The sequence below is a fragment of the Euleptes europaea genome, chromosome 14 (assembly GCF_029931775.1).
Source record: "Euleptes europaea isolate rEulEur1 chromosome 14, rEulEur1.hap1, whole genome shotgun sequence".
NCBI lineage: Eukaryota > Metazoa > Chordata > Lepidosauria > Squamata > Sphaerodactylidae > Euleptes > Euleptes europaea.
The window spans coordinates 6,319,522-6,343,493 of NC_079325.1; the positions used below are offsets into that span (position 1 = coordinate 6,319,522).

The 23,972-nt window shown below is 45.1% G+C and overlaps 1 protein-coding gene across 1 annotated transcript in view; it reads left to right on the plus strand.

Moving 5' to 3' along the window:
- ARHGEF12 (Rho guanine nucleotide exchange factor 12) overlaps positions 1-23,972 on the plus strand; it is a 122,438-nt gene that overhangs the window by 65,522 nt on the left and 32,944 nt on the right. Inside the window, exons 5-16 of the mRNA XM_056860536.1 lie at positions 4,873-4,971; positions 6,433-6,482; positions 7,504-7,561; positions 8,849-9,033; positions 11,582-11,659; positions 13,268-13,387; positions 13,878-14,012; positions 16,487-16,558; positions 19,479-19,571; positions 20,161-20,274; positions 20,976-21,074; positions 21,495-21,537. Coding sequence (XP_056716514.1) covers positions 4,873-4,971; positions 6,433-6,482; positions 7,504-7,561; positions 8,849-9,033; positions 11,582-11,659; positions 13,268-13,387; positions 13,878-14,012; positions 16,487-16,558; positions 19,479-19,571; positions 20,161-20,274; positions 20,976-21,074; positions 21,495-21,537 — 1,146 coding nt within the window. The remainder of the gene's footprint in view (positions 1-4,872; positions 4,972-6,432; positions 6,483-7,503; positions 7,562-8,848; positions 9,034-11,581; positions 11,660-13,267; positions 13,388-13,877; positions 14,013-16,486; positions 16,559-19,478; positions 19,572-20,160; positions 20,275-20,975; positions 21,075-21,494; positions 21,538-23,972) is intronic.

Below are 23,972 nucleotides of genomic sequence, written 5' to 3' on the forward strand. Positions count from 1 at the left end.
ATAACATGCTGTATGTTGGGCTGCCCTCGCAAACCAGAAATTTCAACGGGTTCAGAATGCTCACAAACACCTGCTCCCACTCAACCAGAAGCACAGTTCAGAATGTAGCATGTCTGAAATGAGGATTGAGAGTGTCTCTGGAGTACAGAGGTAAAGGCCAGGGGAGGAAATACTAGAAAAACATGTAATACATCCACTCTCCTGGACTTTTTTCTGTTTGTTTGTTTTTCCAGGAGAAAAATTGGAAATTCTGTGGAGCACTGGGGAAAAAATCTGTATGAATCTGGTTTTGTTTTTTTTAATTGGTGAAATGTTTTTAAAGACAAGGTTTTACTCAGACAGAACCCCTAGTATTAACATACCTAAGAATTAAGATTAAGAATCTATAGCACTAGATAATGCTAATTCCTATATATACTGTAGACATATCAAATATATTTTCAATCACACATTATTTAAATATGACTAATTTTGACCACAATGAATATGCAATAATTTGTATCACACACCACTGAATAGCTGAGTATTTTCAATGTTATAAGGTTTAATTCTATATCCAAATTTACTGCTGGCCCTATGGCTGCATGGCACAGTTTGTGGCTATAAAACACAAACATTTTCTGTATTTTCTATTTTCAACTTTTTATTTTTTTCTACCTCCCAGGTAGCAAAAAGTAAGACACATGTGCTATGGTACATTGGGGGCATCAGTTTGAAGTTCTTTCTTTAGATTTAGTTGCAATACTGTTTGGAGAAAACTGTAGCATTTATGCTCTTAAATTTTAAAAATAAGCCAAATAGTAAAATGTTATATTCTGAGCTATAAATTATTTATTTTTGTTACAAATTTATAAATTTCTTCCTGCGCTCCTAAGGGACACTAAGGCAACTAACAAATTAAAAACATACATAATAAAAATCACATCTTGAAAACGATTAAAACCAACAAGAAGCATTTTAAAAACAATTAAAACCATAGCCAGTGTGGTATGGTCGTTACAGTGTCAGACTAGGATCTGGGAAACCCAGGCTCAGATCCCCCCCTCTGACATGGAAGCTTGCTGGGTGATTTTGGCCACTCACGCCCTCTCAGCCTAACCTACCTCACAGGGCTGCTATGAGGATTAAATGGAGGACAGGAGAATGATGGAAGCCGTTTTGGGTCCCCATTGGGGAGAAAGTCGGGATGTGAATGAAGTACATAAATAAATAAAATACATATAAAAACAACAATTAAAACATTGGGAAGGAAGAAACGTCAGTTAAGGTATGCTAAACAAACAAAGTCTTCACCTGCTGGCAGAAGATAGCATCAGAAGGAGATCGACTAGTCTTCCTGGGGGAGAGTTCTAGAGTTTTGGTGCCACATCCGAGAAGGCCCTCTCCTGGGTGTCACCTGCCTAAACTCAGAAGAAGGGGGCACCCAAGGCAGGGTCTCAGAAGATGACCTTAGCGTTTGGGCACATTTGTAAGGGAGCAGGCAATCCTTCAGGTATGCTGGTCCCAAACCATCTAGGGCTTTTAATGTCAACACCACCATCTTATGCTTTTTAAAGCTTTAAACAACAGTAGTGTTTTGATCAGTATTTCATATAGTTAAGTTTTCCCAGGTCAGGCTTAAACGCCTTACGTTTTGTCCTCCTGCACTGATGTACTCTTAAATGTTTCCAGTGAACTTGTACTGTCTGCAATAAGCAAAGAGCCCCTTCACTGAAAAAATGTGTGATCCATGATAGTTTTGGAGAAGAATCTGAACAAACATGAGCAAGGAAACAGAGCTGCCTGACCTCTCCAAAACAGTGACCTGAACTCAGGAAGGTTTTTTCTAGCAAGATTAAGCTAAGGCCTTCCTCGTAAAAGTCTAATATCTGTCAGGCAAATTTTTCAAACTGGCCGAGTTTTTTAATGGTTCTTGTTCCCTTCTCCACACCCTGCCCTTTGGCATCATCTTTTCGGGCAAGGCTTAGAGATGTTTAGTCATGTCAAAGACTTGGAGGTGAAGGCAGAGAGCAGCATTTGATACTGTAGATGGATGATGCCATCCCTCTGGATCTGTTTTAGGTGACTACTTGTTATCTTAGCAATATGGTTGCTACCTAGAAGCACTTCCATAATTTAGTCTCTTATGTGAAGCTGTTTCTGTTTTTGTCTTTGCCAGGAATCCCCCCTCCTTTTTTCATGGGTCTTTTTTGGTGGTGGTTCAAATTGGGCCACAGAGCCAGCAAGGTATAGTGGTTAAGAACAGCGGACTTTAATCTGAAAAACAAGGTTCGATTCCCCACTTCTCATGAAGACTGCTGGGTGACCTTGGGCCTGTCACAGTTCTGTCAGAACTCTCTCATCTCACTCGGAGACAGGCAATGGGAAACCACCTCCCAACATCTCTTGCCTTGAAAACCATACGGGGTCTCCATAAGTTAGCTGTGACTTGACAGCACACATACAAGATTAGATCAGAAAAAAACACACACAAAATTGCATCAAACCCCAGTGGTACTGTCAAACAAACCCACCCCTCCACAGCATTGCCAGGTGAGCTTGCTCCAGAAGTGGGGTAGGGGTTTTGGCAAGTGGCAAACAAAAGGCTGAAGTGTGAATCCACATACCCCAGGGTATAGCTGCCACCAGTCCCTTTACTATCTCTCAGCCAGAGACCAAGGGACCAAGTCTCTAGCCCTTTCTGGTCTAAACAAGAAACCGACCTTGTAAGGTTGCACACTCACAAGGTGAAACCCAGAACAAGTTACTTTGGTAGCTGTAGCCAACTTGGGCCAAAGTACCTGGGTGCAGATTGAAGCCTCCTGAATGCAAGAACACACCAAAATATATTTAAAGCGATTTACTAAAAGGGTGTGCAGGAATATACAAACAAGAGCAAAGAACAATGGGAATAAAATGACAAAAGCTAGATAACTAGTTTTAGGAACTCACAAACAATGGTTCTGTAATCCAAAGGGTATTTAACAAGGCAGAGTCTAGGATAGTTTCAAAGTCCAGCATCACCAGGTGTCTGGCTGTCTGGCTCACCCCAGTCAAAGTGTCCAAAAGCAAGGCCTAGGGCCAAGAAAAAGAACTGCACTAAGCCCTCAGGGTATGGCACAAGCTCCAAGTTATGGCGAAGCACGCCCAACCAGAGTGGAGGATCTTTGCTTTATGTCTCGTGGCCTGCTCTGGGGTGATTTAGGCAAGCCAATCAAATGCATTCCCAACGATGTAACCCAATTGACAATCGATGTTGCCGACCAAGTGAAATAACTAATCAGGTGAGGTTGCCCATTATTATCTGGTTCTTTGCAGTTACATCAGAGCCAATTAACAAGCTCCCATAAATCCTTGCGTTCACTAGATGGAATGTGCAGACCCGGTTAGGGGTGGCCTTGAAACGGTGAGGGGCGAAGCGTCTCCCGTGCACCTGTGAACGGCCTACCATCCTTATCTCTCTCCCTGAGTCACTGTCGGTTTGGCCTTGGTGCTCAGAGAGCAGGAATTTTCCATGTTCTGCAGGCCCCGGCCTGAACCACAGTTTTGAATTTCAAGCAAGAGCCTACAAAGTAGCCTAGTCTCTTGACCGGTACTATGCCACTGATATCTGTAGAGGCACCCATGCAGTTTGCTTCTCAGCAGCAATGCTGTCACCTAGTGGGCCCTCTTCCTAGTGGATCAGATTCCTCCACGTGACTGAAGAAATTAGAATTGCCTGAAACCTTCAGAAAGTTTCCGAGCTGTTCGTAAGCAAAGAATGAGCCAGTTGCTTCAGTTCTACTCTAATATACTGAAGACCCATTACAACTTGGGTTCTGTTCCTATGAAGCCTGAAATAAATGTCTAAGAAAAGAGTGTGGGTTATTGTTGCTGTCTTACCACAGGAGCACAACAGAGCACTACGCCAGTGCAATGTCAGGAAAAGAAACCTCTTTAAAACCAATATTTTGTGTGCCGAATTCTTTAAAATTGTTTTTCAGCATGCTCTGGACTAATTTTGAAGGTTTTTTTTTTGTGGGGGGGGGGGATTAATTTGCACAGAGCACAGTTGTACTCTTCTGCAGCCTAAACCCATACTCTCTCATGCACCAGAAAATAGAAAAGAAACACCTTAAGAATATACTGACCTAATATTATTTGTTGATATCTGCAGCCTACTTTTGACAGAAGCCAATATCAACATTCTTGTTTGCTTATAAACAGAGCTGGATTGTGGCTAATGTTTTGCAGTGTGGTTGTAAACTACAGAAGTATCGCAATCAAATTTTAAAAATCTGTGTGCCTGGAGAATGGATGTCTCTTTAATGGTGGTAGTGTTTAACATTTTGATGTCCATCTACACAGTTTACAGTTCTTCGGGGGAAGTGTGTGTTTAAAAATGGTACATATCCCCCCAGTATTCAGTTATGGTACTTGGAACATGTAGACCATATGACCAACTTCCACTCCTTAAGTATTCTGGTAGCCTCTTGGTAGTCATTTGGTCAATAATGGTGAGATCTTCTTGAAAAATTCAAACCTGTGGGAGCTGAGCTTTCTTCCCCGCTTTGGAAAAGGAGATGGGTTTTATGGCAAATGCTCTGCCCGAGGACAGGTATGTGGAGCGCTTCAGTGATTCTGCTCACAAAGATGTTGTCTCAGAATGTTGCCATTGATCTAGAACACTCTACCTCTCTGTGCTGTACCTCCATGTCATGTGATCAGTATTGTGAGCATGACCTGCTCTAGTAGTTTTCCTTGCTTCTGCCTTGTCTCTTTCTGTGCCCCTACCCTGCACTTACCGCACAGCTTCCATTCTGCCGACTGTGATCTGTTGTCTTTTATCAGGATGAGGCCGTGGTCTGATGCCTACACCCTTCTCCTTGTTTTGCTCTTCCTGCCCCTGTACAGGTCTCGTTCAGCGTTGTGTTATTATCCAACGGGACGAAAATGGATTCGGACTGACGGTCAGTGGGGACAATCCAGTATTTGTGCAGTCAGTCAAAGAAGGTGAGTAGGCTTGTTAAGGGATGGGTCACATTCTGAAGTTTCAACTGCTGCAGTTTACAGACAGAGCATGCAACAGCTCACACTGTAACAGAGAGATGACTTTTAATTTATTTCTGCATGTGGTGTGAGAACACACTGCAGAGTGCTAAATTTGTCCCTGGTTCTCAGCGTCGCAGGTCCACAGCCCAGCACATATGACACAATGCACTTCATTTACATAGCACATTATGGGGTGTGAGCAGGTATGATGCATTATGCATAGCCAGGCTACAGTGATAACAAATGAAGCAGCACTAAAAGCCATTTCTTACGACTTTTTTACTATTGCAGAAACAGTAGCTGAGTACTAAATAGCATGCCTTGCAAAATGGATATGAACGAGCATACTTTTTCCTTCCCTGCTTAATCCCACCCCCTATTAACATAAATGCGTTTGAGGAAAATCGAGTTCCAGTTTGCATGTGCTTTTAAACGATAGATGTAAAAGTTGACATTTGCTCTATACCTGACACGCAGTGCAAATATCTGGATATCCTACCCAAGTGGATATCCTACTATTGTCAAGTGGCCCAGTTATGCTAGCAAAGAATAGTCCAGGAGTTATGTTTAAACCTAGGATGGGAGCGTGGGACAATGGTTAGAATGTTGGCTTAGGACCTGGAATGTTCAAATTCCCACTCAGTCATGAAGCTTACTGGTTGACTTTGGCTAGTTAACTCTCTCTCCCAGCCTAATGGCCATCACAGGTTTGTTTTGAGGACAAAATTGGAGGGAGGGAACCATATGCACTGTCCTTTGTAGAAATGGCAGGATTTTTTTTAAAAAAGCAGTAAATAGCTTGTAACCGTTGGAACCTGAGTGATAGGAGTGATATTATCTTGCTGGATTGCATGACCTGAGAGCTGTTCAGCTCCAGAAAGAGACCTGATCGGAATTTATTTCATCATCTGTGCTGTGTGAGAAGTTACTTTGTAAAGCTCTTGGGTTCAGGTTGGGTCAGTCGCCTTAATTACCTGGGGCCTAGGAATCTTACAGAGGCTTGTGAGGTAGATTACACACGGTTCACTTCTGTAAGACAGAAGAAAGACTATTATAGGTGTCGGTTGGTGTTTCTGCATAGCAACTTATCACCTTCAGGTTTGGCGCATTAGCCCCAAACTGTGGAAGTACGAGGAGTCTTCCTTGAGGACTTCCCACAGTGTAAACTCTGTGTCCTGTGCTGGTCTTGCGGTTGATCTGTCTGTGATGTGGAGAAGCAGGATGCTGCAGGGACCAGCAAGGTCCCCAGCAGCCAGTTCTAGTGGCGATCCTAACCAACACACCACATGTTCTCTGTTTGCTGAAGTTTGGCCCTTGCATAACCTGAAAAGGAAGGTTTATTTTCCCTGGAGTCCTGAACAGAAAAATGCTGAAAATAAAAATTGGTTGAATTCCTAAATGGCGGGGTCTTCCCTTCTTTAGATGGAGCAGCCATGCGGGCTGGAGTCCAAACTGGTGACCGAATCATTAAGGTAAGAACTCTCGATGTTTTCAGAGGACTAAATTGCTGCTGGCGAGAGACAGGAATACTTCAGTGGTCCCCATCAGTACAACTGTGTCTTGCCAAAAGTTACCTCTCGGGAACATTTGAGGCACTGTGTATTTTCCTATATTTAGAACTGGCAGTAAGCGGAAGATGTCCTGTTGCCAGGCACTTGCTTTTTCATGGGAAGCATTCCAGTTTCATAACCTTGCTTTTTAAGCTGATGTGCATCACCCAAGGTTTCAGTTTCATGTCGGCTAAAAGGCCCATAACAGTAAGCACTGGGAGAGGTGGTAGAAGGGGTAGCCAGAACTTCTGTTTCATGGCTGAGCATCCGGATTCACTTCCATTTTTCAAACAGCTCTTATTCAGTGTCACAAGCAAGTAGTTTAGGTATTAGGTTGTAAAGTAGCATACACGGCCGTAACTGGGCGGGGGGGTGGGGGAGAGGAGGGCAGCCTCTGCCCCTGTGGCATGCAGAGAGGGCGGCAGAACTGCCTCTCCTACCTGGCACAGAGACGCCTATAAGAGAGGCAGTTCTGCCACCCTTTCTGCATGCCACAGGGGTGGCAGCTGCCCTCCTCACCCCCCCCCCCCCCCGTTATGGCCCTGATAGCATAGAAATAATACTTCCAAAAGTTTTCACTATTGTCACATGAAAAGTCTGACACCCATGCTTAAAATTTTTTACAAGATCCTTAGTATTTTTGTCTAGAGCTGCGTTTCTCAACCAGGAGAAATCACTAGGAGAGAAATAGTAATGGATAGGCTAATAATATGTAAATTGTATGTAGGGTTTCCCTGAGACGTGAATATTATTTCAAGGGATCCGCAAGGGTAAAAAAGTTGAGAAACTCTGGTCTAGAGTGAAGAATAGGAACATTTGAGGAACATCCTCTTGAAGAACATGGAGGAAGTGATATCAGTACTTGCTTTTAAGGGCAGAGATCTTTCATGTCACTTTCCCATAGTAAAGTTGGTGAACCTGTTTCCCTGTTTTCTTTGCTTAGGTGAATGGCACTCTGGTAACCCACTCAAACCATTTGGAGGTGGTGAAGCTAATAAAGTGTGAGTAAATTCCGTGCAAATATTTCTTAATCCCAGTAGAGCCCTCAAGTTGTGCAAGGATTGAGCGGTGGAAGCTGCATTGTTCTGATGCAGTCAGGAGGCAAGATAGCAATCAGACTGTAGCCATGTTATTGATCTTTTACCTGTCTAAAGGCCTTGAGGTGCATTCAGGTACAATGTAAAATGGTATCTGCAGTAATTTGGAAAGGCCTTAAAGATCTGCAGAGGGCTGAACATATTTTTCATTGATGTGCAATTCCCACTCATGTTTTGAGGCAACAGTTGGAGGAAAATGGGTCGCTTAACAAGTCAGTCCTTCTAACTTTCCCCATCAACCTGAATTTTATTGTTCAGTCCGTAGGAAGGCTGTGTTTCTAGCTGACGTCATGTGCTGCAGTACAGCTGAGGCTTGTTGAACGATAGGCCGACATATGTCATCTTTAAAAAAATAGAAGTAGTGATTTGGCACAGGGCAAACCTGTGCTTGCATCTCTCCTGTGGGGTAGTTGTTTACTAATTCATGTGTGCATCACACTGGCAAAGCCCATCAGTATGATATCTCGACGAACAACAGTTACGGGTTAGCAACCTAACCTAAACTAAGCCCTGTGGCGCTGAGTGGTAAGCTGTAGTACTGCACTCAAAAGCTCTGCTCACAACCCGAATTCGATCCTGACGGAAGTCGCTTTCAGGTAGCCAGCTCAAGGTTGACTCAGCCTTCCATCCCTCCGAGGTTGGTAAAATGAGTACCCAGCTTGCTGGGGGTAAAGTGTAGATGACTGGGGAAGGCAATGGCAAACCACCCCATAAAAACATAATCTGCCTAGTAAACATCCGGATGTGACGTCAGTAATGACCCAGTGCTTGCACAGGGGACTACCTTTACCTAACCTGTTATTACTATGTCAGTGATGCTGATCTATGTTGGGTGAGTCCTTGACACAGGTCAAATCCTGCAGTGGAGCCATTCCCTCTGACCACAGCAGTGACAGGTGTGTCCTCAGTTTAAAGCCATCAGGGAGGGAGTGCATCCAGGAAAAGATGCAGCATGCACTTTTTTTTTTTTTTTTTTGCTGATTCCTTCAACATACATTAAAAACTCTTGTCAATATTTAGCGATGAGAGTTTTCTGGCTTCCTGCCATGTTTTCTCATACAGTGAAGTTAGTAACTGTGACAAGTCCTGTGGTGTGAGGAACCAGCTTTGTGACACGTTGAAGAGACTCCTTCTCCTGACTGCTCAACCGGATTTGGAAAAAAAAATGGGATTTTTGTCTTCCCTCTGCAGCGGGTTCCTATGTAGCTCTCACCGTTCAGGGGCGCCCGCCTGGGTCGCCCCAGATCCTATTGGCTGATTCTGAAATGGATCCAGCAGCATGTATGTCCAGCAGCATGTCTCCCGTCTCAACATCTCCTCACTCACCAGGAGCATCTGGAAACACAGAGAGAATTACCAGCCCGGTGCTGATGGAGGTAAGGTCTAACAGGCTTTGGGGGAAATGGGTTTGACCATGTGGCAGGCTTTAAAAAAAATTATTTAAATGTAACAGTATATAATCAGAACCAGTATACAAAGCGCACAACATGTCTAATTCACAAATTAAAAACAAGAGAATGCACACATTTACAGTTATGCCTTTCTTATCCATTCATTTCTTACAGATTTTTTTTTAAAAAATGCAGCCAATTGCTGCCAATTTTTTAAAATAAATTTCATTATTTTTACAAAAACAAACAAAACAAATCCCACATATATACCACAACACAGATTCATCCATTCCAGCCTTCCAAAGTGTGCCAATACTCATTATGCTCATTAAACTATAAAATATTAACCTATTAATTACTAATTATAAAATCATAATATCAGATCTTGAATACTATATTGATCCTGGTTATTACTGCTTCTAATCCGAAGATGTTCTTAATAAAAATAACTTTCTAGATTAAAAATAGCTCATAATTAAGGTTACTATAATTGAAATATCTACTCCATTGATACAATAGAGATGCTATTAAGAAGCTATAGCGTATCTATCTTACTATAGGTGTCTCCATATCAATATTTTACTTTATCATCATAATTGTTTTGCATAATCAAAATAACTTCCCCATTTTCTTTGCAATTCCCCCAAGGGTCTTTTATTTAACAAATGCATCAACTTGGCCATCACATCAAATTGTGCCATTTTCTCTTGCCATTTTCAATTGCCGCCAATTTTTGTCATATAAAATATTCTTAAAATTTTGATGTGCTGTCAGTTTGACTATTGGTAACGATTCCCACATCTTTAGGAACCATTCTAATTTACTGGGCAGTGTTGGTCAGAGCACATACTGGAATCAGTAGCTATATTGGCATAAATTTCAGGTTTCAAATTAAAGATCCCACATCTCAAAAATTGTCCGCTGTACTGTTTTCCAATAAACTTGAGCCCTGGGGCATGACCATGAATGTAGTTTCAGAGGGCAGCTGTATTCGTCTGCAGTAGAACAGCTAGATTCAAGTCTAGTAGCACCCCGGAGACCCACAAGATTTTTTTTGGCGGGGAGGGGGTAAGCTTCTAAAAGTCAAAGCTCCCTTATCTGAGGAAGGGAGCTTTGACTCTCAAAAGCTTATTCCCTCACAAATCTCATTGGTCTCCAAGGTGCCACTGGACTCGAATCTCACATATGAATGCAGTCTGCTTTTGGAGAGGTACAAAATCAGCCCTTGTTATTAGCTGAGAGAAGAAGTTTAAATAGTCTATTTGGTATTAGGTGCCACTGGTGTGCCATTTTAAAGCCGCTGATTTTATGCTGGAAGAAAACTCTGTTCCCTTCTTATGAATATATTTCTGTTTGGCAGGATCTAGGCTATAACCAAGGCTCTTAACTGCACTTTGGAATATGGGTTTTTCCCTCATATGACTTCAGACTATGCAGTACAGAGTAGATCTTGGGACAATATCTGCTTGCCTGATGTCATTGTGAACTGTTCAAATTGTGTCAATTCTTATTTGTGGTAGTTCATATTACCAGATTGAATCTGCTGTATTAAAAAGCTTTTAACTTCTAGATAAGAACTACAGGAGATTTTTGTTTCCCTTCTTAAGCAGATCAAGGTTATCTTCCAAATTAACATTCTTCCTACTTACTGAAACCTCCTTGTTTAGCTCCCCCCCCCGCCCCCAGTTTACTTGGTGATCAATCCTGAGTCAGTGAGCAGAGATTTGTGCCCCCCAGCAAAATCATTTCAGACATGGACACCAGAGTTTATATGGAAGTTTGAGGAAGAACGGGATTGCAGGAGGACATTGCCGTTGATCTGGTCTGCTACCTTGTGAATTTTATGATGAAATCAGAACAAACACCATTTCCCCTCTGCTATCTTGTTTCAAGTATCTTAACTATATTCTGGGGGGTACGGAGTTAGCCCTGGTCAAACTATTGCTTGAGGATAAGGGCTCAATTTTGCAATGTCAAAATTCTGCTACTTGCCTATTAAGAGGAGAAACGCACTCACAAGTAAGGAGGTAGATTAATGGCCTTACATTCACAGTGCTAACATATATCGTAGCTGAGGTTCACACAACTTACTTATGATAGTAATATAGCTATCTTTAGCCTGTTTATTCTGTCAGGGTTTTTAGATTTTATATAGTTTTCTTCTTATTCTTTTTTTAAAAAAACTAATGACTGTAATTTGTATGTTGGCTGGTCTTAGACCGTAACTGTAAAGATTGGTCTGCTACCTCAGAACTGCATGCCAAGAATTTGAATAGCATTGTATCCAGCCACAGATAACTTCTGTGCTGTGGCTTAAGTGGAAAAGCAGATGCAATAGATGGGTGACTTCTAAGGCATCCAATTATACTGACAAATGTGTTTGTCTTATATACAAACCTGTTTGCGTATAGATGCTCCAGAATATGTTTTTAACACAGCAACTCATCTTGAAGGCCTTGCAGGAGGGCCTGTTTAAGAATAGCCCACCTCTCCTTGCACATAAAAGAAGGCTGTCTCCTCTTCTTTTTGTCAGGAAGAAAATAATATTGTCCACAGCCAGAAAGTGGAGATTTTGAGGAAGATGTTGCAGAAGGAGCAGGAGCGATTGCAGGTACCAGAGGGAGATGTTCTGGAAGGAAATGTGCAAAATGAGCTTCTGCTTCCCAGAGTGGCCATTTAACATGGCTAAAATCCTGAACTGTAAGCAGCAGTACATGAAAGTTGCGGAAATCACTGGAGCTTCCTTGTATTGTGAAGAAGATTGCAGGAGAGTCTTCTGGCAGTGAATGCCATGTGCTTGACTATTCTCAGGGGTCATGTAAAATATGTTTCCCTTCAGACGTGGGAAGGCAGTAACTTCACTGGTCAGAGACTTGGGCTAGGGAGTCCTGAATTCAAATCCCCACTCTGCACAAAGCTTAATGAATGACTTTTGGCCAGTTGTGCACACACAGCACCTCCAGGTTATTACGAGGATGAAATGGGGTCTCACTGATGTCCGCTTCCCTAAGTTCCCTTTAGGAAGCGCAGGGGTATAAATGAGAGGGATAATCATGTCCTTAGCCCAGCTGTCGCACAAACTGGATAAGGCTGCTGCAGTTGTCTTGTTTGTGGGCTTCCTGGTTGGCCACTTTGTGAACGGACTGCTGGACTTGATGGACCTTGGTCTGATCCAGCATAGATCACAGCCCTCTGGTTGCAAGGCTGTTAATGATAGGATGCTGTGGAGCCTATTAATCTGTAGGGTTGCCATAAGTCTGAAGCGACTTGACAGCACTTAGCCCACAAGGTGTATGTGTACCTTCACTTTTAGAAATAATGGTTTGTATCTTGTGTGGCATAGTTTAGGTGTTAAAAATGCTTTAAAAGGTTTTTTAACTCCTATCTTCATGTCTCTGATGAGGGAGCCCTTGCCCAAGAGCTTCTTGCCCCAGAAGGTCAGAGCAGAACCAGCCATTTGAAATTAAATCAGAAGAGTTTCCGTCTAGACATTAGGAAGAATTTTCTAACAGTTAGAGCAGAACAGGCTTCCTCGGGAGGTGGTAAGCGCTTCTTCCCTGGAGGTTTTTAAGCAGAGGCTAGATGGCCACCTGTCAGCAATGCTGATTCTATGACCTTAGGCAGATCCTGAGAGGGAGGGCATCTTGGCCATCTTCTGGGCATTGAGTAGGGGTCACTGGGGGTGGGGTGGGAGGCAGTTGTGAATTTCTTGCATTGTGCAGGGGGTTGGACTGGATGACCCTGGTGGTCCCTTCCAATTCTGTGATTCTATTATGAACTTTCATAGTTGGGCAGGAATACCAGCTTTTATCTCCCAGCTCTCACTGCACTCAGACATCACAAAAAGCCAGGATGTGCAGAAACCAGGCTTGTCGCTGTTCTTATATATGCTGCTTCCTCCTTGCACCGAGGATCCCAGTTAAAAATGAACTCTGACTACCTGCAATGTTCAAATGCAGAATCAATTTTCTCTGTTGAGCATGCATTTGTGCCTCACTCTGTAAGAAGGGAGGAGGGAGAAGCCAGCGTGGCAGTGTCAGGTTCATGCCCATCTTGGCTTAATGTTGGTTGGCTTTCTGCAACATTTGAGTGCAGCCTGGGTAATATAAACTTAAGCATAACCAGTCCATGGGGGTGAGGGTGCAGGTAGCTCGGTCACTCAATGGAGCTGGGAGACCAGGACAGTAACCAATTCCCCCCCCCTTTTAAATCTTCTCAGTCCTTGCACGAAGACTACAGCCGCACGCCTGCTCCCCGGCTACTCAAGGAGATCCAGGAAGCCAAGAAGCACATCCCTCAGCTGCAGGAACAGTTGTACAAAGCAACAGGTTCTGCTCAGGTAATGGAAACACTCGCAGCCCCGACCAGACCATCCTAACTGGGAACGGTGTGTGGGAGCAGTTCTCGTGCCAGTTTCCACAAGCCTGCACAACCTGCCCGAGTGCAGTAAATCCAAGGACGCACAAGCAACAGCTTGGTCTTATTTTTAATTGAGCTCACCGAAGGGGATGATGATTGATGGGTGGGTGGGTGGCGGTGCAACCGTGCGGAGAAATTAAAAGACTGTAATGAGAAATAGTGGGCTCTTTCTTCAGAGGCTCTGCTAGGAAGACCACATACGATGTGTGTGCAAACACGTTGTCTCTGACCCTTAGTCCATATCTGAGTATCCTTCAAAGGCTGAGTTGTTGTTTGTTTGTGGGGGGTTTTTGGGTGCAAATTCCACTGATGAGGCACCTGACAAAATGTGCCCGGCGGTCTAAGAGAAAAAGAGCTGCTGTTAGGAAACGAACACTGCATTTTTATAGATGCTGCTTCTCTGCTTTCAGGATGGCGTTTTGTCTTCCAAATCGGCAACGGAGTCTTTGCAGTTCAGCGAGGGGGAAGCTGAGAGCGGAGAAGGGCTGAACAAAGGAGACGGCAGCTTTGGGGAAGGTTCCCAGTCGAACAGCGACACAACTGAGGTGAGTCCTGATTGGTGCTGAAACTTCTAGAGGTGTTTTTGCTTGGCCAGTGAAGTTTTTTTCTTGCTCGGTGTCCTGTATCTGGAGAGCAGCCACTTCTCTGCAGCTCAGATAGGCCTCTAGGGCAACTGTAACTGCACCCATTTTGAAGCAGTCAAAGAGAGCCAGCGTGGTGTAATAGTTAAGAGTGGTGATTTGGAGCGGTGGCCTCTAATCTGGGGAATTGGGTTTGATTCCCCACTCCTACACATGAGCAGGTGAACCGGGTTGGTTTCCCCACTCCTACACATGAAGCCAGCTGGGTGACCTTGGGCTAGTCACAGTTCTCTCTGAACTCTCAGCCCACCTACCTCACAAGGTGTCTGTTGTGGGGTATCTGTTGTGAGGAGGGAAAGGGAAGGTGATTGTAAGCTGGTTGATTCTTCCTTAAGTGGTAGAGAAAACCAGTATATAAAAACCAACTCTTCTTCAGTCATGGTTGACTTGGTTTCAACTACCCCTTGACAGTTGCTTAACTGCTGCTGTTAGCATTACCCATTCTGTCCTTTTGCAAAATGATCACAAAAAGCCTATGAGGTGGGCCAGACTGGGCAAGAGTGACTGGGAGCTGCCTGGCAGAGCTGGGATTTGAACCCAGATGTCTTCAGCTCGTGCCCATTCATTGCCTCTACTGTTGTTTCTGTCTCCCACGAGTTTGTGTACTCCAGTTTCAGTCCCATAAAATTTTCTTGAGGTGTGGGCACCTATCACCCCGCCTGCTTTTCAAATGCTGAAGTGTTTTTGTCTGCGTTTGTATTTCAAGGAGAGCCAAATACTGAACATGGTGCTATGAGGAAGTTTGACTCGTGGGTCGTCTTTGGCAGCCTGGGAAAGGTGTGCCGTGTTTTTCAAATCTGGGGTTTCCTGGCACACGTTCAGTTACTGGGCGGAGAAGAGCTAGGGGTAGTCTCTTCTAGAGAATGGAGAGAGAAATGCTGCTGCCTTTCTGAACATGTCAGAATTCATTGTGTGGTTAGAATGACTCAAATTTATGGGGCGACATGCCGTTGAGGGAGAAGGCAGGAGCCTGTTCCTTCCAGGTACACCTCAGTCCCTTTCTGGCTCTTAACAGAGTATTGTTTATTAAACTAAACATTTAACTAGAGGCTCACAGTATAATAAAGGCAATAGCTAATCCCCCTAACCCATTGTTAATTTCCTGCATTGTGCAGGGGGTTGGACTAGATGACCCTGGTGGTCCCTTCCAACTCTATGATTCTATTGTTTAGCCTCTGATTAAGTAATCTCCAGGCTGACGCATGAAAATTGGGGCTCAAGGATGTTGTTCCTAGCTGTACTGTACCAGCATGGTGTAGTGGTTAAGAGTGGTGGTTTGGAGCGGTGGACTCTGATCTGGAGAACCAGGTTTGATTCCCCACCCCTCCACATGAGCGGTGGAGGCTAATCTGGTGAACCGGTTTAGTTTCCCCACTCCTCCACATGAAGCCAGCTGGGTGACTTTGGGCTAGTCACAGTTCTCTCAGAACTCTCTGCCCCACCTACCTCACAGGGTGTCTGTTGTGGGGTGGGGGGAGGGAAGCTGATTGTAAGCCGGTTCTTCCTTAAGTGGCAGAGAAAGTCAGCATATAAAAACCAACTCTTCTTCTTCTTCTACTGGTGTCTTGGGCTTTTTGTGCCACTCTTCCCCCCCACCCATTTTCATAACTGTCGCAGACTTTTCTTTGTTTCCATTGTGAAACGTCATGGTTTTAAATATTTTGGCAATCTGTCTGAAAGCTGCTACGCAGATGTGAACTAGTAGCTGTTTGTTTCCAACTTTAGATTCCTAGCAAACTCTGCTGAAGCCAGCATTTTGAATCTGCACAGCCAAATGTGCAGTGTTTTCAAGTCATTAAAATGCATTTCTGCGAGGGGGAGGTTAGTCTGAAGAGTAGTGCACCGTTGAGAGGAGCCTGGCGAGGAGAGAGAGGTTGATTTTGCAGTCTTTGTGTGCTCACTCTCTTGGGAGGTTTCAGATCTTGAACACATGAAGCTGCCTTATACTGAATCAGACCCTTGGTCCAGCGAAGTCAGTATTGTCTACTCAGACTGGCAGCAGCTCTCCAGGGTCTCAGGCTGAGGTCTTACACATCACCTACTTGCCTAGTCCCTCTGGAGTGGCAGAGGGATTGAACCTGGGATCTCCTGCATGCCAAGCAGATGCTCTGGCACTGAGCCTTGGCCCCTCCCCACTTCAGCACTTGGCAGTCAATCCTTTCTTATTTTTCAGTGAACTGTGGTGGGTGCCTTTCTTCACAGAGGGACTATAGTCCTTCGGAGCCAAATCCATTAAGCCCAGGAGATATTGTATCATACCAAAGCTGGCACTGCGGTCTGGAAAGCAAGCCCTATCTGATGAGTCTCCTTTCTCTGGTAGCACCTAACTGTAAGCTGCTTTGACAGTGTGACTCTCTCTGGCCTTTTCTTCTTCCCAGAGTCCCCGGAGTGGCTTAAAGGAGCGGATCTATCTGGAGGAGAGCCCGGAGAAGAGCGAGATACAAGATTCCGTAAGGAAACAATGAGAATTGTCGTGACCACTTCTGTGGTAGTTTTTCTGCTGACAACCACTGTTCTCCCCATGATTTTTTTTCCCTTTAGGTTTTAATTGGTTTTGAATGTTGAAGCTGCAGATGTCAGTTTCTCGATTTTTGTAGTTTCAGAGGGTAGCAGTGTTGATCTGCAGTAGAAGAGCTGGATTCAAGCCACTGGCACCATAGACTAGAGGCCCAACAAGATTTTCTGGATGTAAGCTTTCAAGAGCTGAGAACCAGCGTGGTGTAGTGGTTAAGAGCAGTGGACTCTTATCTGGAGAACCAGGTTGGTTTCCCCAACTACTCCACATGAAGCCAGCTGGGTGACCTTGGCCCAGTCACAGTCCTCTCAGAACTCTCTCAGCCCCACCTACCTCATGAGGTGCCTGTTGTGGGGAAAGGAAGGAAGGAGATTGTAAACTGGCTTGAGACTCCTTATGGTAGAGAAAAGCAGAGTATAAAAACCAACTTCTTCAACACCCCTCCCACCTTCTGACTGGGATATATGGACTCAGGGATCTCCATTCCAACGCTTATTTGATAAAGGGAACTTCGTCTCTCAAAAGCTTACATCCTGAAAATCTTGTTGGTCTCTTCAGGTTCTACTAGACTCCAATCTAGTTGAATTTTATCGAAACTGAGGCTGCTTAAAAGTTGAGGAACTGAAAGTCTATGGGCGCTTTTACAAATGCTGAATAATGCACTTTCAGTCCCCTTTCAATGCACTTCAATGATCGTTTGCAAGTGGATTTTGCCGTTTCACACAGTTAAATCCAGCTGCGAAGTTCATTGAAAATGCATTATTCAGCACGTGTGAAAGCACCCTATGTCAGGAACTAGATTGTCTTCCTTCAGTTTTCCCAAACGGCTTTCTCAGTGTTCTCAAATTAACACAGCAACTCTGTCACTGCAGTTTGTTGAAAATAATCCCTCCACAGAAGCTTAGGGTAAAGGCGGCTGAGCTTAGCTGGAAGAGCATGTACTGCGCGTCCGAAGGTCAGTCCCTCACATCTCTAGTGAAATGATCTCAGGTAGGCCTGAGCACCTTGGAAACTGCTGCCGGTTGTAGCCAGTACTAGTCCAGATGGAATAATGGTCAGACTCAGCCTCGTGTGAGTATGTGTGCTGAATCACTGGCATGCATGTCTGTTATGTGTACCTGGGTGGAGGCATCCGGTACCTCAGTGGGCAGGAATTGCAGTGTGGGAGCCTCAAGTGTTTTCTGCTTTTCCCTGTAGTGCCCTTGAACTTGAGAGGTGACTTCTTAAGTCATGCTTGGGCCAAATTCCACTTTGACAGTCAAGGGGGAAAACTAGTGTTTTCCTTTGAGGAGGAGAATTGGTGCAAAATGTTCATTCAGGATTCAGACTAAATATACAAGGATATTCACTGTGTGACTGAAGGTATGCCACAACAGCCATTTTGTGGCTGACACCACCTCCTGTAGCAGCCCTTTTGTAGCTACACCCACCCCATGTGTCAGAATTCCAAAAGTACTCTCAGGCTCAAAAGGATTTGGGGACCCCTGACATAAATCTTTAAATAAAAAAAAAAGTATCCATGTGGCAATGTCACAGATCTCATTAAGAATAAATTGTTCAAAAGGAGCAGTTTAAAGAAAATGAGTTGTTCTGAACAAGTGATTTTAGGAATTCTGCTTGCAGAAGTTTGGTGTGAACTTTTGGTTCAGAGTACTTTTGCGTTGGCTATTATTGTGGAGCATAATATGCCTGATGTTGAACAAGTGACGCGCTGTAAAGAACCATCACACCAACTAATGCACTGAAAACTACTTCAGTTTTTTAAAAGTCCAGTAGCCAAAATAAAAATATGTTATTTCTGTTGACAGCAAAAGCTTGCAGCAAGAGTTATGTAGCACTCACAGAATGTGGGGGCTGCTGGATACTCAAGCTTATTTCTCTGCCCCGCCTTCTATCCGAAGGAATCCTTAGCAACCAAGCCCCGCCCCATCAGGAGCACCATGGTGACAGCCCCCCCACCTTTCCCTTCCCCCAGCCATGGAGTCATCCTATTCATTAGGCAACAAGTGGGCCAGCTGTTTGAGACTCTGTTGGCAGAGTTGGCTCCTGACAGCAGAAGGCATCGCTGGAAGGGGGCACCCAAGGATGACATCAGCTGGTAACACCAGAGTTCAGAAGCCCAGCAATGGCCAGAGGCCTCAAGTTGGCTGGCTGGAAAGATGGGAGTGGGTCACACGTGCACCCAAAAACAAAGGGGCATGGTGGCTGTTCTCTCCAGGATCAGAGGAGCATGTCTATTGTCTTAGGTGCTGAGGAGCACAGGCAGGATAATGCTGCTGCAGTCATCTTGCTTGTGGGCTTCCTAGAGGCACCTGTTTGGCCACTGTGTGAGCAAACTGCTGGACTTGATGGGCCTGGGTCTGATCCAGCATGGCCTTTCTTATGTTCTTATGAGGGGGGGGGGGGAGCTTGCCCACTGGGTGATGCCAGTTAGCTGAACCTTTTGGATAATCAAGTGAGCATAAGCCAGGTGACTGCAGCATGCTCCTCTGATCCCAGAGAGAATCGGTATGCATCATGACAAGTATCCATTTTGATTAGTAGCCATGGATAGCCCTCTCCTCCATGAACATGTCCACTCCCCTCTTAAAGCCTTCCAAGTTGGCATCCATCACCACATCCTGGGGCATGGAGTTCCACAATTTAACTATGCGTTGTGCGAAGAAATACTTCCTTTTGTCCATTTTGAATCTGTCACCCTCCAGCTTCAGTGGATGACCCCACATTCTGGTATTATGAGAGAGGGAGAAAAGTGCCAGATAACAGAGCTTTTGCTGTACATGTTTTTGCTAACTCCTGCAGACCGGAAGAGTAATCAGAGTAATGGCCTGTTTTTCTTCATTTGACAACCCCAGGATTCTCAGTCAAGTATTGGAAGTCCCTCTTCTCGCGTAGCACCTCCAATCATAGGAGCAGAGGATGATGACTTTGATGCTGAACATGAACAGGTGAAGGTTTTAAAGATTCTTTGCTGGTTGCTTGTCTCAGATGGGATCTTTCCCTGTCACTCACAGCTTTTGAGAGGTTAAAGAGTTTGCTCTGAAACCCTTTTTGTTTGTTTAGGGCATTTATCGGCCCATTTTCAACAGAAAAGTGCTCAAACTGCAGCTACTAAAACCTGTTAAGGGAATTCATTGATATGATTGACCTCAACCAGTAATAATTGCATTTGGGAGTCTGTACTGATAGTTGCCCCCCTCCTCCTCCAGCACGCTAATTTGTGACCTGGCAGAAATTATTGGTCTTATTGACTTTTCTTGCTTAATTAGCTTTTAGCACTGCTAGTGCACTATTTTGGCTACATTCTTTGAAGGCCTTTTTTGGCTGACTGGGCCTTTGTGGATTGGGGGAGAGATGTAATTTGCTGCAAATGTATATTTAATTAGAACTGCCTTGTGTGGAAATCTAAGTTAAAACTACAGACCAGCATGAGAAGAACAGGAAGCAAACTTGCACCGAGCTTTTCCTGAGTGGCAAAATAGGGGACTGTGCATCTGCTTGGGGCCGTTTCGGATAACTTCTCATCCTTTTGTACAGATCAATGGGCAGTGCAGCAGCTGTTTCCAAAACATAGAGTTGCTGAAATCTCGTCCGGCTCACCTGGCTGTCTTCCTGCATCATGTTGTGTCCCAGTTTGACCCTGCTTCACTGGTAAGGTGTCAGCTTACAAGCACTTCTACAGTGTGGGTGTAATGCATTCTGGAGCCCCATGTAGCACAGCTCTAGACACTATTAATACAATAGTAGATGTTGTAGGAGCCCCGTGGTGCAGAATGGTAAGCTACAGTACTGCAGTCCAAGCTCTGCTCACAACCTGAGTTCGATCCCAACGGAAGTTGGTTTCAGGTCGCCGGCTCAAGGTTGACTCAGCCTTCCACCCTTCCCAGGTTGGTAAAATGAGTACCCAGCTTGCTGTGGTGGTAAAGGGAAGATGACTGGGGAAGGCACTGGCAAACCACCCCGTAAAAACAAAGTCTGACTAGTAAACGTCGGGATGTGACGTCATCCCATGGGTCAAGAATGATCCGGAGCTTGCACAGGGGACCTTTACCTTTAGATGTTGTAACTGGGAGGGGAGAACTCTGGGGAGGGTTTCTTCTGCTGAAAGTATACATGTTGCACAGAGTGCAATTAAACAAACACTGATTGTTACTGTTTACCTTCTCTCTCTCTCTGTCTTAACTGAGTCTCTCAAGGAAGTGTAGAGTGCAGAGGTGTTCCAGTCTAAGCCCATGGCACTATCAGTCCTCTGAAAATACCACTGAAGGTCTAGAGGAGACATTCACCTCTAGGACTGTGTTTTTCTTCCTGTATTTCTGATACTATGGTGACTTCCCCCCCCCCCCACGCAGCTTTGCTATCTTTTTGCGGACCTGTACAAGCAGACCAACTCCAAAGAGACCCGTCGTGTTTTCACCGAGTTCAATCAGTTCTTCCTGGAGCGAGCATCGGTAGGTCTCCAAGCAGGTGCAGTATTGATCTCTCTGTACCTCTGTTTAACTGCAGCTAATTGTGCCTGGTCTTTTTCGACCTGATGGTCTTGAAGGAACATCGTTTGGCTTTTGAGTGTCATTAGTGCTCTGAAACCAAATGCTCACATTCAGGCTGAGTAAACTTAGCCCCTCAAATGTTGAAGGTAGACTCATTTATAGCTGTGGTTCTTAAACACAGTGGTCTTGCTCTGAGGAACTGTGAGCTTACTAGAAGGTCGTATGGTTGCCGAAGCCCATGCACATAACACCCTGAAATGTGACTTGGGGCCTGTGTGGAAGTGGGGTGTAAGAGGGTGAAGCAAATGCCTAGTTTGAGTCCACCGAAGAAATTAAGTTTTTTTTTTCTAGTTCTTTTCAGTTGTCCTTTTATTATTGCAGAATCTGAAGGTCCCAGTTCCGGATGAAATTTCTGTAGATCTAGGTAAAGTTCTTTTGAATCTTGCATTACAAATACTTTTTGAGAGACTCCTGGGTTGAAAGAGGCTCTTCGTCTACACCAGACCCTCTGGGGGTCATAGAATTGGAAGGGACCACTAGGGTCATCTAGTCCAATTCCCTGCACAATGCAAGAAATTCACAAATACCTCTCCCCCTCCTCACACACGAACCCCAGTGACCCCTACTCCATGCCCAGAAGATGGCCAAGATGCCCTCCCTCTCATGATCTGCCCAAGGTCATAGAATCAGCATTGCTGATAGATGGCCATCTAGCCTCTGCTTCAAAACCTCCAGGGAAGGAGAGCTCACCACCTCCCAAGGAAGCCTGTTCCGCTGAGGAACCGCTCTAACTGTTAGAAAGTTCTTCCTAATGTCTAGAGGAAAACTCTTGACTTAATTTCAACCTGTTGGTTCTGGTCCGTCCTTCTGGGGCAACAGAGAACAACTCGGCACTAGGGCTGTTGAAAAAAAAAATTCGGTATAGTTCGGATTCGGCCGAATTCGGCCCGTCTGGGTTCGGGATATGCCGAAGTCCGAACTCCCCCACTTCGGGTCCGTGCAATTCGGCCGAATTCAAAGTTCGGGGAAAAAATTCGGCCGAATAAAGCCATTAAAAACACAACCGCGCCTTTCTGTGGCTCCAGGGGGGACATTTTTGGGGGTAGAGGTCCCAAACTTTCAGCGGAGCTTCAAAGGACCCTTCTTGCAAGACCCCCCAAGTTTTGTAAAGATTGGGTCGGGGGGGCTGAGATATGGGCCCCGAAAGGGGTCCCCCCACCCTTAATGTGCATCTCTGAGCAGAGCTTGCCCCCACGCACAAAGCTCCCAGCCCCGACAAACAGCTGATGAGAGCAAGGGCGGGGCAGGTGCTAAGAAGTTTGCAAAGCAACACAGCTGCAAAGCAACACTGCAAAGCAACACCTTTGCAAACATGCAAAGGGCGGGGCAGGTGCTAAGAAGTTTGCAAAGCAACACTGCAAAGCAACACAACTGCAAAGCAACACCTTTGCAAACATGCAAAGCAACACCTGACACCTGGGAGTTTGCAAACCATGGAAAGGGACAGAGGCAGCTAGCTATGCATAATGAGCAGGAGGGGGTGGAATTTCCCCTTTTGCATGGGACTCGGGACCAGGAAAATGCATTCTTTAAGTCACCATTTGAAAACCAGTTTTGAGCAAGCATCAAAATAGACCTAACCGTCGTATGAATGAGGGAAAACCTGAGGACAGCCCCCCCTCAAACCAGGGAGAGAGAGACTCGAGGGGGCACACACACCCCAGGCAGAACATGCGAAAGCCCCCTTTGGCTTCCCCCCCTACAGAAACTGCTCCCTCCCCACACACACACACAGGAGAAAAATTATAAATTAAAGCCCCCAAAGGGGTCTTACTGTGGCTGTCTTCTGTTCCATCAGGAGGGGCTGGGAGGACTGGGTAATCCAATATGATTCTATTTAAGCAGGGGAGGTTTGCCTTGGATTTGCCGCTCTGGATATGCATACAGGATTGGGTGATCCATTCATCCCAATAGGGAAAAGGGGAAAGCCCATATCTCGGGACCCCCTGACCCAATGTTTACAAAACTTGGAGGGTCTCTGAAGAAGGCTCGTCTGAAGCTCTGCTGAAAGTTTGGGGTCTCTACCCCCAAAAATGCGCCCCCTGCAGCCACGGAAAGGAGCGAATGTGCACAAGCACCCCCCCATGAAAATTTCTTTCACTCTTTCTCTCTCACCGGCCTGGCTGCGCAGCAGCTGATTCCTCCAGTACTCAATCCTGACTGATTGGCCAGAAGAAGACCCAGCTTGGCCACCGATTGGCCGGGGGAGGAGAATGCTGCTTACTGACGGTTATGCTGCTTACTGATGCCCCGAATTTGCCGAATTTATTCGTGAACTCCCGAACTCGCTGAATTCGGCTCCCCCGGTTTCCCGCCATTTTTGAGTTTGGTTCGTCCCGAACTAAAAACCGCCGAATCAGGGGAAATTCGGCTGTTTTTCAGTTCGGGCCGAACCGAATCGACAGCCCTACTCGGCACCATCCTCTATATGACAGCCCTTCAAGTACTTGACGATGGTTATCATATCAACTCTCAGTCTTCTCCTCTCTAGGCTAAACATACCCATCTCCTTCAACCTTCAACATACCCAGCTCCTTCAACAGCATTCATGTTCAGTTAGGGAGGCTAGTGGACAATGCCAGTGTTTGCATAATGCAAGCCTTGATGTGGGATGCCAAATCATGCAGCCGCTGGGTTGGGAGTGAAATATGGTCTTCTGAAATCTGTCAGGAGCCTCACAGGAAAGGTATTCTGCAAGTGCTTTTAGTAATAAATGTAGTACATCCATGCTGCAGGACAAGAAGCAATGGCTGCAACTATGTAACTGAGGCTGATTTTGTTGATTTTGACATGACCGTC